This window comes from Alexandromys fortis, unplaced genomic scaffold (genome assembly GCF_014885135.2).
Source record: "Alexandromys fortis isolate MF-2015 unplaced genomic scaffold, M_Fortis_MF-2015_v1.1 scaffold_170, whole genome shotgun sequence".
Taxonomy (NCBI): domain Eukaryota; kingdom Metazoa; phylum Chordata; class Mammalia; order Rodentia; family Cricetidae; genus Alexandromys; species Alexandromys fortis.
In genome coordinates, this window is record NW_026068084.1 from 1955035 (window position 1) to 1977614 (window position 22580).

The 22580-nt window shown below is 42.8% G+C and overlaps 1 protein-coding gene across 1 annotated transcript in view; it reads right to left on the reverse strand.

The window, feature by feature from the left end:
• Positions 1–22580, reverse strand: part of Nell1 (neural EGFL like 1) — an 824157-nt gene that overhangs the window by 396779 nt on the left and 404798 nt on the right. Inside the window, exon 13 of the mRNA XM_050122124.1 lies at positions 11884–12009. Within this exon, the coding sequence (XP_049978081.1) occupies positions 11884–12009 (126 nt within the window). The remainder of the gene's footprint in view (positions 1–11883; positions 12010–22580) is intronic.

Consider the following 22580-nt stretch of genomic DNA (forward strand, 5'->3'; position numbering starts at 1 on the left):
GCAGGGGTGGTGCATGCCTTTAATCCCAGCACTCGGGAAGCAGAGGCAGGCGGATCTCTGTGAGTTCAAGGCCTACCTGTTCTACAAAGTGCCTTCCAAGCTACACAGAGAAACCCTATCTCGAAAAACCAAAACCAAAATAAATAAAAATAAACTTTTTTTCTGGGGTGTGGTACGTGTGTATATACATATGGAAGCCAGAAGAGAGTGTTGGATCCCCTGGGGTTGGAGATACAGGTCTTGTGAGCCTGTCATAGATGCTGGAAACTGACCCCGGGTCCTTTGTTAGAGCAGCAAGTTCTTTTAGTGGCTGAGTCATCTCTCCAGCCCATGACTTTTTATCTTTGTGTAAGTCATCTCTAGAATCAAAACACAAACACACCTATTTCTAAAGCCCCTGCACTCCAGTCTTTCTCCTTGCTTTCACCTAAACTCCCAGCTAATGCCCCAGCAGCTCAGACAGCCCGAGGGAGGAAGGGAGGCACACGTTCTCTCCCTCGGAGTAACTACCTTCTTCCTCCTGCTATCCGTGTTCTCTGGCATTTATCACCCGTATCTCACACTTTAGCAGTCAGTTATATGCCCTATAAAGTTATTCTCCTTAAATGTAAATTTTATGTCTCCCAAAGAGACCATAACCTCCTAGGGGTCAGGAACCAAATCTTACAGAATCACAGAATTAGAAAAGTAATAGTTTGTAAAATTCTCTTTAAAAGAGAGACAGAGAGAGACTAAACTCTTTTCAGAAGAAATCTAATTTGTAATCCCAACCTCTCTGACTAAAACTTTAATCTTTCAAGGTCCAAAAAAAGAAAAGAAAAACTACATATTGCCTTGGCACAATTCATCAGTGAACAACTGGTAGGAGCTACATGAAGCTGTTTCCTGATTGTGATTTAAAGGCCACTTCACCGAGGAAACCCTCTAGGTCTTTTGTGCCTTCCTCAGTATCTCTCTTTGTCTTAACCCTGGTGCAGAAAAGCCTGGGCAAACCTTCTGGTTTAGAAAACTACACCAGAAGAACTTGTATCTACAAAGTGGTAGGACCTGATGTCAGGTGTCGGGTACCTAAGGACAAAGGCAGCATATGTAGTGAGTTAGATGTTTGCTGCATTCTGGAATTTCACTGGAGGCGAGGTCTCTGGGAGGCTATTGCATCACCAGGGCTCTTTACAAAGCATCTTCACCCCTCACCCCGTGTGAAGAGCGGGTGAAGAATACGCCCTTTCTAGGCATAAAATCTGCAGTCACTTTTGATGTGGGAGTCCACTCTGTGTGCTGTAATTACCATTAATGAATAAAGAAACTGCTTTGGCCTATTGGTAGGGCAGAACTTAGATAGGCAGGGAAAATGAAACTGAATGTGGGAGGTAGAAGGGCAGAGTCACGCCATGAATCCCTGGCCAGAGGCAGACATGCTGAATTTTACCTGGTAAGCCACTGCCACGTGGTGATACACAGAATAATAGAAATGGATTAGATTAATATAAGAGTTAGCCAATGAGAAGCTAGAGCTAATGGGCCAAGCTGTGATTTACAGTTTCTGTGTGGTTATTTCAGTTCTGGATGGCCGGAACAAACCAGCAGACTCCTTCCTACTACAGATTGGCACCCACCGTATGACTGAAGACAGAAGGAATGAACTTTACAGCAGTACTTTCCAACCTGTGGGTTGTGACCCTGCTGGGGGTGATACAGCCCTTCCACAGGACTCGAATATCAGATATCCTGCATATCAGATATTTATAGTTCAGAACAGCAGCAGAACAGCAGTTATGAAGCAGCAGTGAAATAATTTCATGGCTGGGGATCACCACAACATGAGCACCTGTGTTAAAAAGTTGCAGCATTAGGAAGGTTGAGAACCACTGCACTATCGAGTTAAAAACACTCAATTAAAAAAAAAAGCTAATGAGATCATCATTGAGAGATTTGGCTGGGCAAACACTCAATGTCACCTTTGTCAGTCTTTTTGTTTTCTAATGTTTTAATGGCATGTTTTCTGATATTATATTCTTGTCTTCGAAAAGTTTTAAAAAATATGGAGAAATGAAGTGACTTTATATTCTTGTATGTAAATTTTTTTCATATTATAATAAACATTTATTTGGTAAGTCATCTTACTGACTCAAAATCAAACAGTTTACTTCAGCAACAGAAAAAAACAATTTCAATCACTCTCCCCCATCAAAATCCTGCTCCATAACTGAAGTTCAAAGCCCATGAATTACATCACTAAAGGAGTTGAGGGAGACACTAAACTTCCACAGGAAGACTGCATAAACTTGCCAGCAGTTAAGTACAAATTAGACAATATTCAAAAACCATACTCAAAAGTACAACCCAGTCCCCAAAACTACCTGAAAAACCTAAATTTAATAGGAAATTTGTACTTAATAAATCTCAGAAAATTAGCACTTCAAGTATGTAACAATACTAGTTACATTATATAAACTGATAAAATCCAAAGCCAGTAGGCAAGTTACCAGAATGGGTGTAAAAGTTTGTAAAAGCCATTTAGCTCTGTTTTAAAACAAACAATCTGCAATGGAATCTTCAGAATTTTCTAGTATCTTGAATATCCCTGTTTTCTCTTTAATCCGTCTTGAGGCCTTCATTTGATCTATGAGATCACTTCGATCTAATGGTCTTCATCACTAATGACCTTCTCTCTTGATCCTTTTACTTCCCTTTCATAATCTCTAGATTTTTAATAACTCCATTAATTCTTTAGGATCTAAGAAATTCTTAAATTGACTTAACACAGGTTGACCACCTTTGAAGTGATTTTTATGGATGATAAGCTTCTCCAGTTTTCTTTTAGCAGCTGCTCTTTCCACAATTTTCTGATTTGAAAAACATGTAGAAAGGAAAAGAAAATGTCAGCCAATCATTTACTCTAATTTCCTACTTATGTTACCAACATTCCCAACTGTGTTTGTATCCATGTGCACGCCTGAGTGTGTACAACTGTAACTTCTACTTGTTATTTCAATTATAAAGTAATATTCCTGCCTTTCATCTCATCACCATATGTCGTGTGAATCTTCTATTGAAAGGGGCCCTCTCAATGTTAATTATATATTACATCCTATGATATGTAAAAATATGTATAAAATATAAACTAATCAAATCTCTACTGCTGCATACCTGCAGCGTCTGCAGTCTTTTCTTCCCTCAATAACAATTAAAGAAATGAGTGGCCACAAGGAAACTTTATGTCAGTAGCTGTGACAGGTCACCTCTCAGAGATGAGCTGCTATGAGTAAGTTGCTTCTGATACGCTCATCAGGTGACCCACAAGAAAGGTTGCAGCAACGTATGAAAATGCCTACTTTTGATCTATATAGAAATATGTAATACTCCCTGTATGTCCATCTACAGATGGTCACACATCATTTCAAGAACATTGCTATTTTCATTATTTCAACCTTCAGAAATGTATTCAAAGTTTGAATATACTCTAATACATGTTGTCAGTTGCCTATACAATTTTGGATCTACACACACACTCACGAACATACAGAAACACATATTCACATTCTCTCTCTCTCACATACACAGAGAGAGAGAGAGAGAGAGAGAGAGAGAGAGAGAGAGAGACCACATACACATACTTGCTACTTACACACAAATTTTCTCCTTCCCTGACAACATAATACACAATGTTGATAGAAATCTGACAAAGTATACATAAGAAGCTGTTCCTTTCCCTAGGCTCAGAGAGGATAAATATTCTATTCAAAGAACCTCTCTTCACCTCTTCAAGATACATTTCATGAATGGGCACAACAAACTACTTTTAGTCAGTATGGTACTGCAGTAAATCTATGGGAGTGGTGCTTCAGATGAAGACATTCTAAATCCCAAGAAAGGAACGGAAGGAAGGAATTGGGCTTTCTTTTATGAGCTTGAGATGTGGTTGAGCTTGGAAAGGTTTTGATAACTTTAAAACTATGAGAAGAACATAATCGAGTTCCAAACTATCATGAAGGAAAAACAGAGTAAAAATCTAGAAGAATTAGTATGCTTAAGATGAAATGGAGCAGCTGAATATGCTGAGAAGCCATGTCTCTGTGCTGGAAGCAAAGACCTGTATTTTGAGATCTATATTTTGTTTACAGCCATCTTAAGTTCACAACTAAGATATTCACCTTTGCAGGCAAGTTCCGGACCTAGGACATTAGCCCAGTGAGACCTTCGGGCACCAGGCTTTTAGAAAACATTAATATTTTCCTTTGTTAGTCAACAAGCACAGACCCTCAGTATTTACTTATCAGCTAGGGACGGCTCCAGATCTGAATTCCAACAGACCTGACACATCTCCCCTCCCCCTTGCCCGTTTGCTATATAACAGCTTCTGAGGATGTAATAAACGGCGGTTTTATCAGAAATACTGTCTTGCCAGAATTTCTCGTGTCTCTTGTACCATCCATTCCTCTCCCCTAGGTTTATCAGGGACCACCGTTCGCATCCCACTGGCTGGGACGGATATCTCTGGGTTATGAGTCGTATGAGAAAGTTTACTTCACAAGGCAGTTGAGCCACTGGCTGTTGTTCTGATTGTATTTTGCTTTTGATTTATTCAGTCATAATCACATGAACTCTCTCTTTCTCACACACACCATGGTAACAGCATCCTTCCAATTGTTTGACAACGAAATGTGGATACTGATGAAGAGGTAGATAATTTAATGTCTTCCAAATTCTCATAATATGCAAGCGACATAAACAAATCATGGTACTAGTGAGAATTTACCTACTCAGTGGGATAGGGAGTGAACATTTTCAGTGAACCTGAAAGGAAAAGATACTTCATTACATTGTATAAAATGTTTAGGAAAAACCTTGTATCTGACTCCATCTCTCTATCTGTCCCTCTATTTCTCTCTTGGCATGCACACACGCGCACACACACACACACACACACACACACACACAGGCGCAGGCACACTTATCTTCAGAATGGAAATAAAGAATGTAGGATGGGAAGCTGGGTTGTTAGAGAGAAACACCTACTCACTGCATGACCCAGATGCAGATGTGGTAGGTCTGTAACCCAGCCTATACAATTCTTAAGTGCTTGGGCACCCTTAATCAAGCCCCTTTATGAAATGCTTAATTGTCATCCTGAAAGAACAACTCCAACAAAAGCACGCACAGAAAAATTCACCAGCCATTATGATGAATTTGGGTCAAGGGCAATGTAGTACTTAATAGGTTTGTGCACAAACGCCCCAGGGGTGAGCTACATCATTTATCCTGGTTGCTCCACAGTGGCCCATGTGATTCAGCTCCTTCACAACACAGACTGGGAAGAAAAAGAACTCCACTTAAAGCAACAAAGAAGCCCAACAGTGGCCACATCCTTCGGAATGACTTCCATCATAAAAGTTCAAACTAAACCTTCTCTTATTGCCTCTCCAACATGCATTTTCCAAATTGAATTCATCTCAGCAAGATATTAACACTGAATAATTTTCCAGTATTACATATGTAGATGTAATAAAATAACCAAAGTTACTAGACTTTGCAATAATTTTTTACCCACACAATTCCTCTTAAGAGAGACTGTAATATACTTTGCTCCTTTTTTGACTTCAACTTTGATCACTTGTGATGAGAAGAGATGTCCTGTCCAAAAATGTATAAGTAATACATGTGCATAATAATAAATAATAAAGGTAAACAAAAAAATGTATAATTTCTTCAGTTTCCCTTGAGTGGTTCTGAGACCCAAGGCTTCTGCGGCAATACTCTGGTCATTGTGGGCACTCCATACTTCTCTTGGGTCATGTCACCTCCAGAGGACTCCAAATACCCAAGGTGCTGGCACAGAATACTCAATCTACACAAGTAATATAGAAGTCATTGTGGAGATACCCAGCTTGTCCTACCAGGGCATCCATGGCCCAGCTTAAGATTCTGAGTGTTTCTCACTTAGGGGGACATCGCGTAGCCCTTCTTTTCTGGGTCTTGCCCATTTCAAAGAAAGTGCAGCCTTGGAAGGCAGGGCCTTTCTCTCAGAACAGTTTGAGTTTCTGCTTTCACTACCCTCCCAACTGCTTGTCTGCCACCACCATTTCAAGGTAATTCTTTTTTCAAGTATGATGTAGAAAATAATTATCTAATCTTACTTTTTTTTCCCACACATGTCAACTTCCTCTGTTCTCTGCGGAAGCAGCGACCCCCAACCTTGAGGGCACACGTGGATATTTCAGCAAAAGTACAAAGGTCCCTTCACAAACTCAACCATAAAGAAATCCAAATTGCACAGGGCACAATTAACCCTCTTCCTAAAACGTTTCAGGCAACTCTACCTGATGTGAAGGTTGGCAATCTCCGTCCTAACTGGTTATGACTGGAATGTGACTTTGGTAGAGTTACATTCCTGCTTTGGGAAGGAGGAGTGGTGGGCAATAGAATCCCCTTATATGTTTATATGGAGGAAAGAAAAAGCCAACAAATTAAAACAAACAGCATTTATCTTTTCAAAATCATCAGACCTTCTAAGTGGGTATTTAAATACCCAAAAATGTAAGTCTTGTTGTGACTTTTCTTAGTCGATATTTGATAAATTATTCCTCACACCTGTAATAAACATATTCTATTCTCTACAGTTTGCATGGGAATTCCAGTTTTACAGATTTGCTAATTCTCTAAAACCCTCATACATGTTTACAATACATTTATGTTCTATCTATCTCCCTTCTGCTCCTCCCAAAGTCCTTCCCATTTACTTCATGTCCTCTTCTTATTTTGGATAACGTGTTGAGTCTATTTTAAAGAATGTTTTTAGACTAAAGTATGTCTATAGGCTTCTGACTCATTTCATCACTACAATTCCATCACCTCTTCTTAAATCAAAAACACAAGTAATCACTCCAATAACCTGCCCCCATGCCGACAGACAGCTCACAAGGCAAATCGCAAGCCTTCTGAAGCAAGCACATGCGTATCCTCGACAGCTATGGATAATTCACAGCGTCATCCTATCCAGCTGCGGAATATTCTCTCCGATTCATCTGACACATGATTCTACGTGGAAAAATACCAACACCTTATATTTGGAAATCCAGTGTATATCATCAACCTTCTGTTGAGACATATTCTAGAAAACTGTCCTAAAATTCCTACTGTTCCTCACAAGGCATTTCAGGGCTTGCCAAACCTTGCTTCATTATAAGGTGCTTAATTCTAACCGCTAATTTAATAGATTTTGATAACAGTCTTTAGGCTTCATCGGAATATTTCAAACATGCGCTTCTTTCAAGGGTTTTTCTGCACCAATATTAAGAAAAGAAAAATCTTTTCAGTGAGGTAATAAAAGTCACATGGGGTGTTTGCTATCTCACTTTCTCTCTTTATGTCCTACCCTCACAGGAAGTTTCTGGCATAAACACAAATGTTTGCCCAGTCCTGTCAAGCACCTGTCCTACCGCCACGTGCTTCTGCTGTAAATTACAAGAATCTCTTTAAAGCTCCCTGCGTCTCTAGTGATAACATCTTATCAACCAGCCAAAAGCATGAGGAGTTTAGCTGGGGAGAAATGAAAGTCAGAAGCCAACAAATCCATCTGTCAACCATTTCAAAAATGGAGGGAGAAAAGTCTCTCCCTGACACACTAAGCTAATTACCCCAATATCCACCCCAGCCTTTCAAGATTCATAAAGGGGCCACTAAGGAACTACAGATGGGAGAAAAAACGCAACTTTCAAGGCAAACACCTCCCCCTGTGTCAAAAGCCAAATGTGTTACAGTTCATTCTTCAAACGCACCAGAGAAAATTGCTAAGGAGACTTATGTAGAATACACAGTGTTAGACAGCCTTGAGTCTCCAGGAGTAAAGATTGAGCTACACTTTCAAGATCTAGATCGCTTGTCTCAATGTGAAACTCTGAGTGTGTTGTCGCCCAGTAGGTAGGTAGATAGGTAGGTAGGTAGGTAGATAGGTCGGTGTTAGCCTCTACCTCCCAAGTGCTGAGACTAGCAGTGTGCTCCCCTAAACCTGGTTTTGCATAGTGCTTGCGACAGGGCCCCAGGTTCTATGCATGTCAGGGGAGCGCTCTACTAGCAGAGACCCAGGCCCATGTTTCTTTCAAATCTCAACAAGAAAAAAAAATGAATAAAAGCAAATGGACTCTGTTTTGTGTGTGTTTCCTGTTTGCCTTCTCCAGGACCAGCATGGCATCTCCTGTCCCAGGTGCCCGCTTCTGAAAGGACTGTTGGCAGAAGCTATTCTGGGCAGGTGGTTTAGGGCCCTTCTGTTATATTTGTTAAGGAGTAAAGATCAAAGAGCGTTTAACATCCAGGAATCATTACTCCCTCCTAGCTGCTGAAGACAGGCTGGTTTGACAAACGGAGTGTTGTGGTGGTAAATAAATAAAGATCTTTCTCAATGTGAAGTTGATCCCTCATTAGCCATGAACTCTGTACGTGCATGGACCATTTCCCCTAATCTAGGTGACTATATTTCCTAACTCACGGCAGACAGTGATTGCATATTGACTTTGTCAGGTAATGAATGCATGAATCACCCAATCAGCTGAACAAATCACCAAATCTGTCGTTTATACTTTAGACTCTGTAACTACTGGCTGCATGAAATTTTTTAGTATGTCTCCTGATGTCCCCACTCAATCTTAACTAAATGCCTAATGAGCGATGCCTGAGTCCTGCATGGAATACACAGAAAAGAAAGATAAACAGATATGGTTTTTAACACACTAGAAAACCAACAGTGAAGAGCAACAGTAGGTAACTGACCCAGGATGGAGACTACAGTGATCGTTGGAATCAGGACTGTCAATAAGAAAAATGGTATGCAAACTCCTAGTATAACAACAGATGCATTTAAGCCCGGCAATTTCTCCAGTAAATTCTCATCTGGAAATGAGACATGTGTGCGCGCGTGCATATGTGTGTGTGTGTGTATGTGCGCGCGTGCATATCTATGGCAGAAATCTACCACATATCTTGTTTGTTACATCAGCCAGTCACTACTAAGGGAAGAAATCTGCCTCATCAATAAATGAATGTCACATATTAGGTGGAGACAGGTTCCATCTTGAAGACTATATTTAGCCTCTTGCAAGGGAGCTCCCAGTGTTCAGGGGACTTGGTTTACTGTGAAAGTATTTGTCAGAGGCCCCTGAATTAGACTAGAGAAGAAATAAGAACCAAAGGATGTCTCTTGGCTCTCCCCTCCCACCTAAGCGTCCCATTATTACATCCTAAGTGATCCAGCCACCCTATGTGAACAAGCCAGTTAATTCCAGTAGCTCCCTCTGGCTTGCAAAAATAAGAATAATTCGTGCTCTTTCTTGAAAATCAAGGGCCCTTTTCTAATGACTGTCTGCTGGAGCCTCCCTCATATTACATAACACAATAAACTTAATCTTGAGGATGTGTTTTATTTTGCAGTTCTGAATCTCGAATGTAGGGCCTCACAGGCTAGGCAAGCCCTCTGCTGCTGATCAGCATACTATGCCCTACTTGCTTTCTAAACCATCTTCCCAATTACTTCCTTAACTGCCGTAGTAGAACGACTTAGAGAGAGTCTCTGGAGCCAGGAGCAACTGTGTGAAGAAGAGCAACTGTGTGAAGAATCAAGTACCAGTCAGTTTACGGCACCCATTAGCAGGGTGACCAAATATATCTGGTTCTCTACCAGAGGACACCACAGGGCTGAACTCCCGCTTCCTTTTGTGGCCAGTTTCAGTTCCAGTTTATCCGTGAGCTGAGATCAGTATTACCTCCAGGGGAGCATTTCATAGCTCCAGGGAACACCCCATTCCTCCTCCCCCATTCTCTTTCCTCCAGTTTTCATCACAGTGACTCTCCCATTGACTTGAACCCCAAAACGATGCTAAGCAGAGCTCTCCTGTTGATCAGTAACGGATAAACAGGAGTGTGGGGTGAGGGTGATATTGTGAAATTTCTTGTGCTTAGGCCTATCTGTTACAGCACAATATCCGCTCCTGGCTGGTCTAAGTGCTGCAGTAATGATTTTCACATGCATTAGACTTACTAATCTTCATGAATTGTGAGATGTGAGCAAGATTTTACAGCTGAGGGTTTCTGAAGTGGGAAGGTCATCCATGGTCTATTACTTTAATATGTTCATTCATTCAGCAAGTACTGGCTGAACACCACTGTCCGTGTCGGGCAATGTTGTACATGGTAAAGATAAAGGGGAAAACCAAATAAAAAAATTTTATATGAGAAACATACTGAACATGATGCTCTTATGCTCAGGGGACTAAATTCAGGTGTTATGATGGGGGGAAGGCACAGGATTTACATTGCTCAGCGGAAGGCTCATTTCTAAGCTGAGATTTCAACAAGACCAAGCTCCCTGCACAGACCCAAGATGAAGATATTTCCAAGAACATCCAAGAGGGCATGACAGCTCACAGAGTAACAAGCTCATTGGCAAAGAAGACAAAATGAAGGTAAACACCCTATAATGGTGGGAGGAGAGTGTTGCGCAATGAAGTTAGAGGCAGAAAGGATAAAATCACCATCCTATGTTGAAATATAAAGATCGGATTGTATTTTCTGTGTATTGAGACATACTAGAGAGTTCTGGGTGCATTTGTATAGTTTCAGTTCATAAAATCATGCTCCAGGGAACTGGGGAGATGGCTCAGTGGCCGAGTGCTTGCTGCTCTTCCAGAGGACCAGAGTTTGCTTCTTAGCACTCAGGACAATCAGCTCACAAACACATTTAACTCCAGCTTCAAGGTGTGGCAATGGGATGTCCAACGCTCCTTCTGGCCTTCACACACACACACACACACACACACACACACACACACACACGAAGAATGCCTTCTAATGGAATAGTAGAGAAGGACAATTCTGCTTGCATGGTTAGCTACATAAGGAAATGAACAGACCTGGGACAGTGTGAGTGTGTTAAGACTGAGCCAACAAGACTTGAGATTAGACTGAAAGTACAGGTACAATCAGCCCCTACTCCTAGGGAGGAAAAGGAGTCAGGCACAGCCCTCAGATGCTTAACTGTAAAAACTGGACAGATGAAACAGTTGTTGCCAGCTTTTAAAACACGAAAGAGATGGAAGGACATGAAGAGCTTTGCTGTACAAATATTAGGAGGACCTGACTCGGATGACAAATGGGATGTGTGATTCAGAAACTCGGGAGAAAGATAGGAGCTGGGAGTAGAATTTCAAAGATGCTGAGCTCAAGATCATGAAGTTGATGATACATGCACCATCGATATGGACACATACATGTATACACACATGCATATATGCACAAAGAAATACAACAGAACTAGGTACATGACAAGTATGTGCCTCTCATACAGAGGCAGGCCCCCTGACCATGGAACTGCAGGCTGGCCAGTGTTTTGGAGAGAAAGAAGAGACAAAAACTGACAATAAGTAAGCATTCACCAAATATTATTGAACTGGCTCCCAATGCCCAATCTCTGACCACTGAATACACCTACCCCCCTTCTCAATCTAATGATTATCTTTCCTGACATTTTCCTATATGTAGAAAAATAAACATTTCATTATGACGGCAAGAGAATAGTATGACACTTCCTATTTTTAGAACTACCATCTCTTGGTCCCTCAGTGTTACCATAGGCAACTGGGACTTCAATTTCAATGCACACACCCGTCGATGAATGTTCACACATGCAGGCACAAATACTGGCTGTGGAAATCAATTATGCAGATAAAATTGCTTTCATTATTATTCTTTCTCAAAAGATGATATTGAAGTGAGGCAGGGGGAGATGCCTTAGGTAAATTGTGAGACTCTATGCCTGAGGACATAATGGGAGGACACAAGGATGGCACAGAGCAAGAGTGACTTAGCAAAGCAGCCGCTGGTCTTCATGCTCACCCGTACAAGAGAAGTCATCCACGCGGATGTATCCTGGGATGCAGTCACAGCGATACAATCCCGGCAGGTTGACACACACCGTGTTGGCATGACAGTAGTGCATCTTAGCTGCACACTCGTCGATATCTAGAAAAGAAGAAACATAGTTACGGCGAGTGGAGCAATTAGGTCAGAGTATCACGACCCTGTAAGGAAACTGTGAAAGATGAACGCCCACTGATGTCAGCAGGAAAAGCAAGATGCATTCAATTCAAACACTTAGGTGCAAAACCAGCTGGTGCACTGGACCCCATTCTGGGTTATAAGTGTTCTGGAAAAATGCATGGTGAGGTACCACAGCTGAGAACCCAAGAAGGGGGAAGACAAAAATCAATTGTGGATTTCTTACCATGTAAGAAACTCTATTTAAGTGCATCAAATTAAGGAGCTCTGTATCCACCAAACTGAGTCCTATTAACATGTATTGGGAACCCACAGGACATGGTGTGGCTCTCATCAGAGAGATCAAGGAATCCAGTCCCTCTCTGCTTACGTATCTTACCAAATGTTACCAAATGATGCTGCAGCCATTTCCTCCGCACTACACCCTAGACTGAAGACAGCAGTTACTCTTGGATGTGAACTCAGCATCTCCGCGCTCTGACACTGGGGTTGTGCACCAGGTGGTAGGATAACAGGATGACTCAACAGAAGACCATATTGTCTTTGGGATGGAGGTCGCAGTGTCACCTGCTGTCTATCATAGTTCCCGATGAAGATGAAAATACCTTACAACTGCAAACGCAGAGTATATCTTTCTAGAGTTGTTTTCAAAAATTGGTTTATGCTCATTTTGTTCAAACTATTGTTACACAATTGTTTATGGGGTTGTAAAAACAGCACAGGAATCCAAGACAGAAAACCTGAAGTCTAGTTTGGAGTCTGATAGTTACTAATGGAGACTTGCATTTGGCACTCTGAACCTTTATGCTCTCCTCAGCTTGCCTATGAGCAGCTCTGACCCTAATGCTTTGTCTCAGCCAAGGTATTGACTAGCTTGATCCAAATGTAACTCCATGATTGAAGTGTATGCATCACCTCTATCTTAAAGTCTAGAAAATGGAAGTCCCGGGAAGTTAAATTATCTGTCTGAGTCACTGCACTTAACATGCTACACATGGGGTTTGAACTCGTACGTGTCCTATTAGCTATGATGTCAGCTGAAAGGACCTTCAAGTTGAAAAAAGTCAAATTCAGTTTTTTCAATAAGATAATTATTGGCATACTAATATCTTAATTTATCGAGAACAGAAATAAATGGCTATACTGAGTCACTAGAAAACTCATTTATCTGTTTATCTTTTAGAAAGAAAAGTAGTTTGATTTATTTCCCAATAAAACACAGTGGAATAACATTAGACTCTCTTTTCAGTCCTAAAGGGCTGTCAAGCTATAAATAAGAATTATTGTTGGGTAATTGAGGTCTTGGGAGGACAGGCACAGTTAACAAGACTCCCATAACCTTGGTAGGAGAACAAAGCACAAAACTTAATGAAAGAGTGCAAGTAGCCAACCACTTCCTGTGTGCCTTTCTGTGTCTCCAGGGATGCTCGGGGAACCTCACTTACAGCAGGAATCTTGACAGAGGAAAGAATCATGGCACCAGCTCCGCACCTCTTTCATGCCTGTGTGGGCAACTAGGACTCAGAGAGAGAGAGAGAGCCTGACACTGTTTTGAAGGTGTCCTAGCTTGTATCACTATTGCTGTGGTGAAACTCTATACCCAGAGCAATTTGGAGAGGTAAGAACTTATTTGGCTTACACTTCCATATTACTGTTCACCATCAAAGGAAGTCAGGACAGGAGCTCAAACAGGACAGGAACTAGAGGCAGGACTCTAGGACCACCCATAATGGGTTAGATCCTCCCCCATCAAGAAAATGTCCTACCAGCTTTCCTACAGCCAGATCTTCTGAAGGAAGTTTCTCAGTTGAGTTTCCTTCTTTCAGATAACTATAGCTCGTGTCAAGTTCATATAAAGCTATCAGGCACAGAAAGCAGCTTAGTTATTGTTCATGGAAAGTCTTTAGTGTGACCATAGGAAGTGGTAGACAACTTACTGGAAGAGAAAGGGATGTAAGAGAAGCCAGGTATTAAGGAAGGTTTCGGTGCTAACATTTTTCCTGAGAGTTTTCCTATTTCAGGACACAATAGGATCACACTTCCCCATCCTCATGCATTTAAAGCATGGCTACATGACTGCAGATGAACCCTGAGGGTAAGAATATCCTTGTGGGTAGAACAGTATAGTAAGCCAGCATCTGCCTCGACATCTGTATCAGAGCCAGCATCTGCCTCTACATCTGCTTGTTCCTACCTTAGAAACCATACAAACATAGACACAGATTTTCTTTCAGCAAGGGCCCCTGAGTTACAAGCAGGTCGTCAGCAGGCATTATGAAAGCATTGCATCATGCAGAAATATGGCTTCGCTGAGATACGTCCTTCTCTGACTAGGACAAAATGTTACCTCAAAGAAGGAGATTATGGAAGTGGATCTTAAAAGATGAACATGACTTTATCCAGTAAGGAACGGGATGACTATCCAGAGGGGAAACTATAGAAGAAACCCTTTAAGTCTCTGTGGAGTTAGAAATGGAGAGAATCATTGAACCATGACTTCTAAGCACCGTAATCAGCCAGCTGTGCTGGTGATGTTGGTAGTGGATGCCGAAGAGGTGAAGACAGGAGGGTCATGAGTTTGAAGTCAGCCCGAGCTACGTCTTTGGGGACTGGAGACAAAGGCTAAGAAAGCATACTTCTCTCATAGTGAATCAGAGTTTGGTGTCCAGCACACCAACATGGTGGAGTATAACCACTCTAACACCAGCTTCAACGGATCCTAAGTTCTCTTCTGACCCCTACAGGCAACTTCACTCATATGCACATAGGCTCCATCCCATTTTTAAAAAAGGATTTAAATAGTTAAAAAGAAAGCATGAATTAGTTTTTACTGAGCTCCGTGGTAGAATAATGAGAAAATTGCCACACCGGACCTCACAGCCTATAAAACCTTTAATAATTTTTACCAAAGACATGACACTTTCTAACAAAGCATTTCCCATAGTCTGAGAAGGTCACAGAAGGAGATTCTGTATGCAGAAAGGTATTCTGGGGACTGCTGTTTCGTCTGACCGTTGAAGTGTAAGTGAGCCGGGCGATGGTGGCGCACACCTTTAATCCCAGCACTCGGGAGGCAGAGGCAGGCAGATCTCTGTGAGTTAGAGACCAGCCTGGTCTACAGAGCTAGTTCCAGGACAGGCTCCAAAGCCACAGAGAAACCCTGTCTCGAAAAACCAAAAAAAAAAAAAAGTTTAAGTGAAACAAAGAAATGATACACCACATGGCAGAGGGTGTTCAAGGAGCCGGCTCCAAGAAGCTAAGCCTATTGGAAATTGGACTGGAGAGAAATAGCTCCGGCCAGCTCCCGCCAGACCTCTCAGTCCAGATGAAGGAGCTTGGACATGAGTCAGGGTAGTGACACAATCCAATTTCTGTTTTTAAAACATCACTCCAGCTGTAGGAAAGAGAATTGATTGGAGTAGGCCAAGCCGAGGGCTAAATCACGTTGGTATTTTGCTCACAGCCACACTGAAGTCCATCTCACTCTGCTGGGATGCCCAACCATTCTTCAAGATGAGAAACTAGTCAGGACCTGCCTTCGAGGCGATTCAATCTTCACCCATGGCCACAGCTGACAGCGAGGCTGCTGACTGCAGTGAGCACCAACCCTTCAAGGATGCCTGTCAGCTCCTTCCAAGGGAGACCCAGGCTCTTTTCCCTCAGGCAACTGTGGTAGAATATTATTTTAAATGGGCAAAGGTATGTTATATTTGTTTCTGCTGCCTTTGTTAACTATGTAAATGTGTTTCATTTGTGTTAATTAGATATAATTAATCTGGGCTGGGAGAGGCGGAGATAGTATCTGGTTGACAGGAAGTAGCAAGGAGGAGCTTAGTGGGTTTTTTTTTCCTTTTCATTCTTTCTTTTTTATTTTTTAGTTGGGGCCCGTGTTGAAGAGAGTGACTTCAGGGACGCCAGCAAAGAAAGTTAGTTGCTATTTTTTCTTTATTAATCTATTTTTAAATTTTTTTAAAAAAGTAAACCAACTATATTTTTTAATTTTACATACTAATCCCAGTTTCTACTCCCTCCCCTACTCCCATTTCCTCCATGTACCCCCACCTCACCCCCCATCTACTCCTCCAGAGAGGGTAAGGCACATTGCTTTAGGGAAGGTCCAAGGCCCTCCCTACTATATCTAGGCTGAGCAGGCTATCCATCCAAAGAGAATAGGTTCCCAAAAAGCCAGGACAAGCTGTACTGAAAGTCAGTTGCTTTTCTAACTCTCTGCCTTTTGAGTTTTATTAGGACCAAAAGAGATTTAGATAAAAGTAGCTTTAGGGGCAGCAACAGAGTCATTGTCTGGGGGAACAGAAATACCCCCAGGCTACAGTTTTAGCAGCCCTGCCCAGGCTGTTTGCAATTTAAGCACAGACCCGGTGTAAAGAAGGTGCAGCAGCTCACATTCTCATCTGGGTCTGAAGAAGTTATTTGTCTATGGCATGCTCACCTTGATCCAAATAGACCAAGCCCTCTCATTCTTCACAGGCATCTAAGGCCTTGAGTAAAAGTATTTTCAAAACAACAGAGAAGGCGGTGGTTATGAAATCCTAGAGAGAAATTCTCACAAAAATTTAATCCAACCCTTGTTCTCTGTAAGTTATTCAAGACTTGTGACCTGGCTTCTCAGCTGCTCAGGGAAGTGTCTTACAGTAGACTTGGTTTTTTGCTTTTAGGTCATGCCTGTAATTTTAGTTTCTCTGTGTCTAAAACATCCATGCTACCAGCCTAGAGAGATAGCACCAAAGGAAAGTTGCAAAAAAAAAAAAAAAAAAAANAAAAAAAAAAAAAAAAAAAAAAAAAAAAAAAAAAAAAAAAAAAAAAAAAAAAGTAGAAAGTCAAACTGGGATCCTTTTGTTATTGTTGTTTTTAGGAACAGGGTTCTGCTGGGGCTTTGGAGCCTGTCCTGGAACTAGCTCTGGCAGACCAGGCTGGCCTCGAACTCACAAAGATCAGCCTGCCTCTACCTGCTTCTGCCTCCTGAGTACTGCAATTAAAGGCATAGGCCGCCACCTACAGCCTGGCAAACTGTGACAATTATCTTTTGTTTAGCTTTCATTGGTGTAGATGGAGCAGTGGGCTGCATTCCTGCCGCCCAGCTCCCGGCCGCCTGGCTAGCTTATGCCCCGAAATAACAACACACAAATTGTATTTCTTTAAACACTGCCTGGCCCATTAGTTCCAGCCTCTTAATGGCTAATTCTCACATCTTGATTAACCCATTTCTAATAATCTGTGTAGCACCACAAGGTGGTGGCTTACTGGGAAAGATTCTAGCCTACATCCGTCTTGGGTCAAAAAATCGTGGCAACTGCCTCACTTCCCTTCTTCCCAGCATTCCATTCTGTTTACTCTGCCTACCTAATTTTCTGTTCTATCAAAGGGCCAAGGCAGTTTCCTTATTAACCAATGAAAGTAACACATAGACAGATGACCCTCCTCCATCAAGGAGGCACTTGGTGAGACAGGAGGAAGGGAGAGGAAGAAAATGAAATGGGGTCACCCAGCTGAGTTCCTGGAAGAGAGGAAGGAGGTATCAGCTTCTGCAGTGTCAGGTCGGTGATGAGGGTGGAACAGTGACAGCTTTGCCAAGATAAAGGTTGCCTCACTCCCTCCACAGGGGAAGGCAGAACAGCCTACAATTTCAATAGGACTCAAGAGTGCTTCAGAAAGAAAATCTGATTAAAAAGAGAATCAAAACAGAATTAACATCTTCAAAGAGCTGGGCTACCCAGAGAAAACAACCTCTCGAAATAGCTGAGATTTTTATAAACTTTCTCCCCCAACAACTGAGATTTTTAAAGTGAACCTAGGATAAACACTGTGCTTTGTCATTTTGTTCACAGAGGAAAGGGCTATAAAAGGAGCAAATAATTAGAAGACGGAAGAATACAACACAAAAATAAGGTACTGGTCAAAAGAATGAGCCACTATTCAAGGAGAGACTGCATGGACCCCAAACAGGAAACAGGAAGGATTCTTACAGGGATAGCAAATTCTGCCTAAGCTTGACAAAGCAGAAAGTGCTTTGCCTGAAAAAGAAAGTTCTTTAACAGTGGCCTCTCTCAAAGTAATGCTCACTCCGGAACCAGGAAGGAAGGAAAGGCTGAGCCGGGTGCGCCCCCCCCCCCCAATGGGTCTTGATCACATCCAAATCCAGGCTCCAGCTAAAGGACAGATTTTGTCCTGATAAGATGCTGAGTGGAACCCTAATTAACTTGCCATCTGCTGAGATTTGGAGGGAAACCGAGGTGAGCTCCACAGTCCCATGCCTGCTGAAATGAGGGCCAGCCCCCCACACCTGGCGAACAACAATGTCTCTTGTTTGTACATAGAAGGCGTCATGCTCGGCCCCCCATGGGGAGCATCTCAGCACCCCATTCACCCACTTGACCATGCTAGCAAGTAGGTACCACATGTCATGATAAGTAAACCGTGTCTTAGAGGTTATTACAGCACTTAGCCAAAGCACAAAATCAGTGGACCTTTAAAAAACCTGGATTTGGATGCGAGTAATTCAGTTCGAAAGGGCATTTCCATCGGCGGCTCCCAACTCTTTCTTGAGTTTCAATCCAATGACCTTCTGCGTGGCTGCTCTTCCTGTGTTGTGCACAGAAACAGACAGCTCTCCACATCTGTGTCCACGGCCCACAGTACCATGACATCTGTTCTGGTGTCACTCTCTCTGCTGAGACAGCACTGCCAACCCAAGCACCACAGTTTCCTTGGCTCCTTTAAATCACATCCTAGGGTTTTCACAATCTAAGCTCAGGGTCCCAAGGCTCCCAAACGGCAGGTGTGGCCTCTGCCACTGTGAACCTGTTTCTTTGTATAGCTCCTACTGCGGTTACAACTCTCAAAGCCTCCAGAGAATTAGAAATCCGCAGAATGCTCAGGTATGTATACGAAGGCATGCTGCAGTGTATTTTGGCTCCAGAAGAATGGAGCTCGAATTGGGATTCATTCATATAAATTGCTTGTCGTCTTTGAAATATTAGAGTTCATCTTCTCGTGGTCTTTTGAGGTAATGAAAACACATGATTTATGTCCCTAGGATGGTGAAGTGGTTTGTTTTCATTTTTTTTAAATGTGTACTTATAGACTTCCAAATGAAACTTGATGTGACATAATGGTTCTTCACACACCACCAGCCTCCATCTACAGGGCTTCAAAGTAAACCCTGACCAACCCAAGCTGGGATCGCTGTCATTAAGTTATAATGCAAATAAAAATTAGCTTACGGTACAGGGTCTAGGCAGCACACAGAAGTGCGTTACAATGATTCTTCCTAATAAAATATGATCCATGCAGACTCCTTAGGTAAGGCTTTCCTAGGTAAGAAAAAGCAACCAAAAGAGCTAGACTCAGTGATGGGGGTGTTGGGAAGAACAAAGGAAGGAAGACCATGCCGCTGGTGTTTTTGTTTTTTTTTTTTTTAAGATTATTTATTTATTATATACACAGTGTTCAGCCTCCATGTATGCCTGCAGGCCAGAAGAGAGTACCAGATCTCATTACAGATGGTTGTGAGCCACCATGTGGTTGCTGGGATTTGAACTCAGGACCTCAGGAAGAGCAGGCAATGCTCTTAACCTCTGAGCCACCTCTCCAGCCCCCGCTGGTGTTTTTGAATCATGCGCTGACCCAAGACTCTGGACATTGTTGCTCATTCCCTTTATGTCCTCCATGCACGAACTTCAGTATAACATGTGGAGTCCTTGGAATTTTAGGCAAGGTCTGCACGATATCAAGAAGCACACATAGTCATGTTCTGCTCACAGTGAATCAGACATAGGCTTGTTGGTCAAACATTGCACTCTGTTCGTTTTTTTTTTTTTTTCTTTTTCGAGACAGGGTTTCTCCATAGCTTTTTAGTTCCTGTCCTGGAATTAGCTCTTGTAGACCAGGCTGGCCTTGAACTCACAGAGATCCGCCTGCCTTTGCCTCCTGAGTGCTGGGATTAAAGGCGTGCACCACCACTGCCCGGCTGCACTCTGTTCTTGCTTTGTTAAAATGTCCTTGGTGCTGAGGACTGAAGCCAGCATGTCACATGTCCATTTATGTCACATGGAACACTAACTTTAGTTTCTGCATGTGCGGCATGGGTCAGAACACGGGGCCACCCTGGCACCACTCTTGACTTTTCTATGCGTCACCTGTCCTCTGGACAAGTCACATTCCCGGAGACAGGAGATCCTGTAAAGTGGGGGAACTGGACCCAACACCTTTGAAAGACCCACAGGCTCTAATGCTCTTGACGGTTTCAGCTATTTCTATCCATTCATCTTATGTGCTGCTTCTGGAGCAGCCCCTGGGCCACCTTCTCCCCGTGCAAGAGGAGCATATGGACATCCTGAGTATCCTTCCAAGACAGCAGTCCTGAAGGACACTATCCAGGGCCCAGAGCCCTTGCCGTGGCTCCGTCAGCTGCACTGGGACCTTCACACATTCGCAGTCCCAGACAGGCTCTCTATGGACTGTTAGGATAGCCTGCAGGGCAACTGTACCAGACTGACCTGGCTGTGCAGCCAGCGAGACACTCGAAACATGGCAGTGGAGGCCAGCTGGCTGGCATTTTAGAACCAGCTATCCTTTCCTTGTCGTATGGGCCATATTTACATTTTTCTAAAAGTTTATGCGATCTCTAAATTGAAACTATAAACATTCCGCAGTGGGTTAGAGCACTGAAAATCCTCTGTAAGCTGCCGCAGAGTTGACGGCTGCCTGTCACTGCCATTCATCCAAATTAATAGAATTCCCAGCCAGAACGAGTCCTGATATGAACTGAGGCTTTAGATGATTATGATACATCAACAGTTCGCTCAGCGACTGCCGCTAATGTGCCAGCTGGTGGAGATGCTAATGTGTGTGGAGATGTGGGTGCCGTGCCAGTGCCTGCAGTTTTACTGGAGGCCTAAAACTAATTTTAAAATCATATTTTAGGCTTTAGTTTTTAAAACCTAAGGAGGAAGACAAAATGTGGACTGTTCTATGCTTTCTCATGTGAGAAATCGAACACGGCCCTGGATTTGACCATTGGCACCATCGAGAGAAGGGTCAGGGGGTGCTAAAGGGATGGTGGGGATGGGACCCCACAGGAACAGAAATAATTGCTCTCATGGGTGCTGGAAGCCGAATCAAAGGTTATGGCCTTTGTATTCCAAAACTGGCACTTTATACCATGTGCCATTTGTCTGTAGTCATGGGCAGAGCTCTAGCTGAGTTGGTAGGGTGCTTGCCTAGCATGCACGAAGCTGTGGGTTTGAGCCCCAGCACTGTGTAAGCAGAGGCTGGTGATCACTCCTGTACTCCTAGCATCATCTGGGAGGCGGAGGAATATATATGGGACCCTGTCTCAAAGAAAAAAAAAAACATTGTCTCCCATTTGTCTGTAATTACAGTTTCTTCCTAAATCAAGGGGGAAGCCATTGAATGCTTATAGAATCTAAAACTACAAACAAATGTTCATAGATGCCAGGTAGAAGACTGTGTGTGTGTGTGTGTGTGTGTGTGTGTGTGTACACAAAATGTGTCCTTTTCACAAAGAAACACCTTCTACATGATCAACAGAAATGCTGGCAAAGCTCCCCACTGACCTCCATGAGAGATCACAAGAGGTGAGGGAGACGGGACCGCCTAAGCGCAGGCGCACCTGTAGAGGAGTCGTGTGAAGGAATTCATTCAGCTCTCACAGATCTACATGGTACAGGTAAGTGTCATCTTCAGTGATGGATTAGGGACTAGAGGCACAACAAAATGTCAAAGGTTACGTAGGTCAGAGCACACCCGGATGTGAGGCTATGGGCACAGGCCACACAACTCTGCACTGAATGCTAGGGTCTCTCATGAAACATGGGCCAGGGCTCTTATCTTGCTCCATGACTCAGAAGTGATGGCATGTCATATCTTCAGGCATTGGTTCTGCTTCTCCTTGGGATATTTCCAGCTGACCAAAATGTATCTGCCAATGCAACTCAACTCACAGACACCAGCCTCAAGGGGAAGGACAGGGAGAAAAGGGTGAGGGAAGAGAGAAAATTAGTAATAAAAAGATAGGAAGGGGGAGGAGAAGGAAGGAAAATGACTTTTATCCAGACCATAGCTCATTGCTGTAGAGGGATCTGTGACCCCAAATTCACATGCTCAAGTTCTAAGCCCCAGTATGATGATGTCTAGAGATTAAGGGCTCCATACAAATGAAAGAATATGGGCTTCGTCTCGTGTGCATCTTAAGGAAAGACCCTGGGGAAGTAGTTGTCGTCTTCTGTCTGAAGCTGAGCTGGTCAGCTGCCTGTAAGCCAGAAAGAGAACACTCACCAGAGTCTCCCCATGCTAGGACTCAGACTGCAAACCCCCCAAAAGCAAGAAAACATCCTGGGATTTCTAGCTCCCCCATCCTCAGTGTTCTCTTGTGGCTGTGTAAGCTGGTTCCTGCTATAACCCTTTCCATTTCTCTGCTGCCTACGGAAATGGATTTTTGCAACAAGTTCTATAGTATGTGTCAGACAAACATGTTGCCAGAGATCAAATATCTT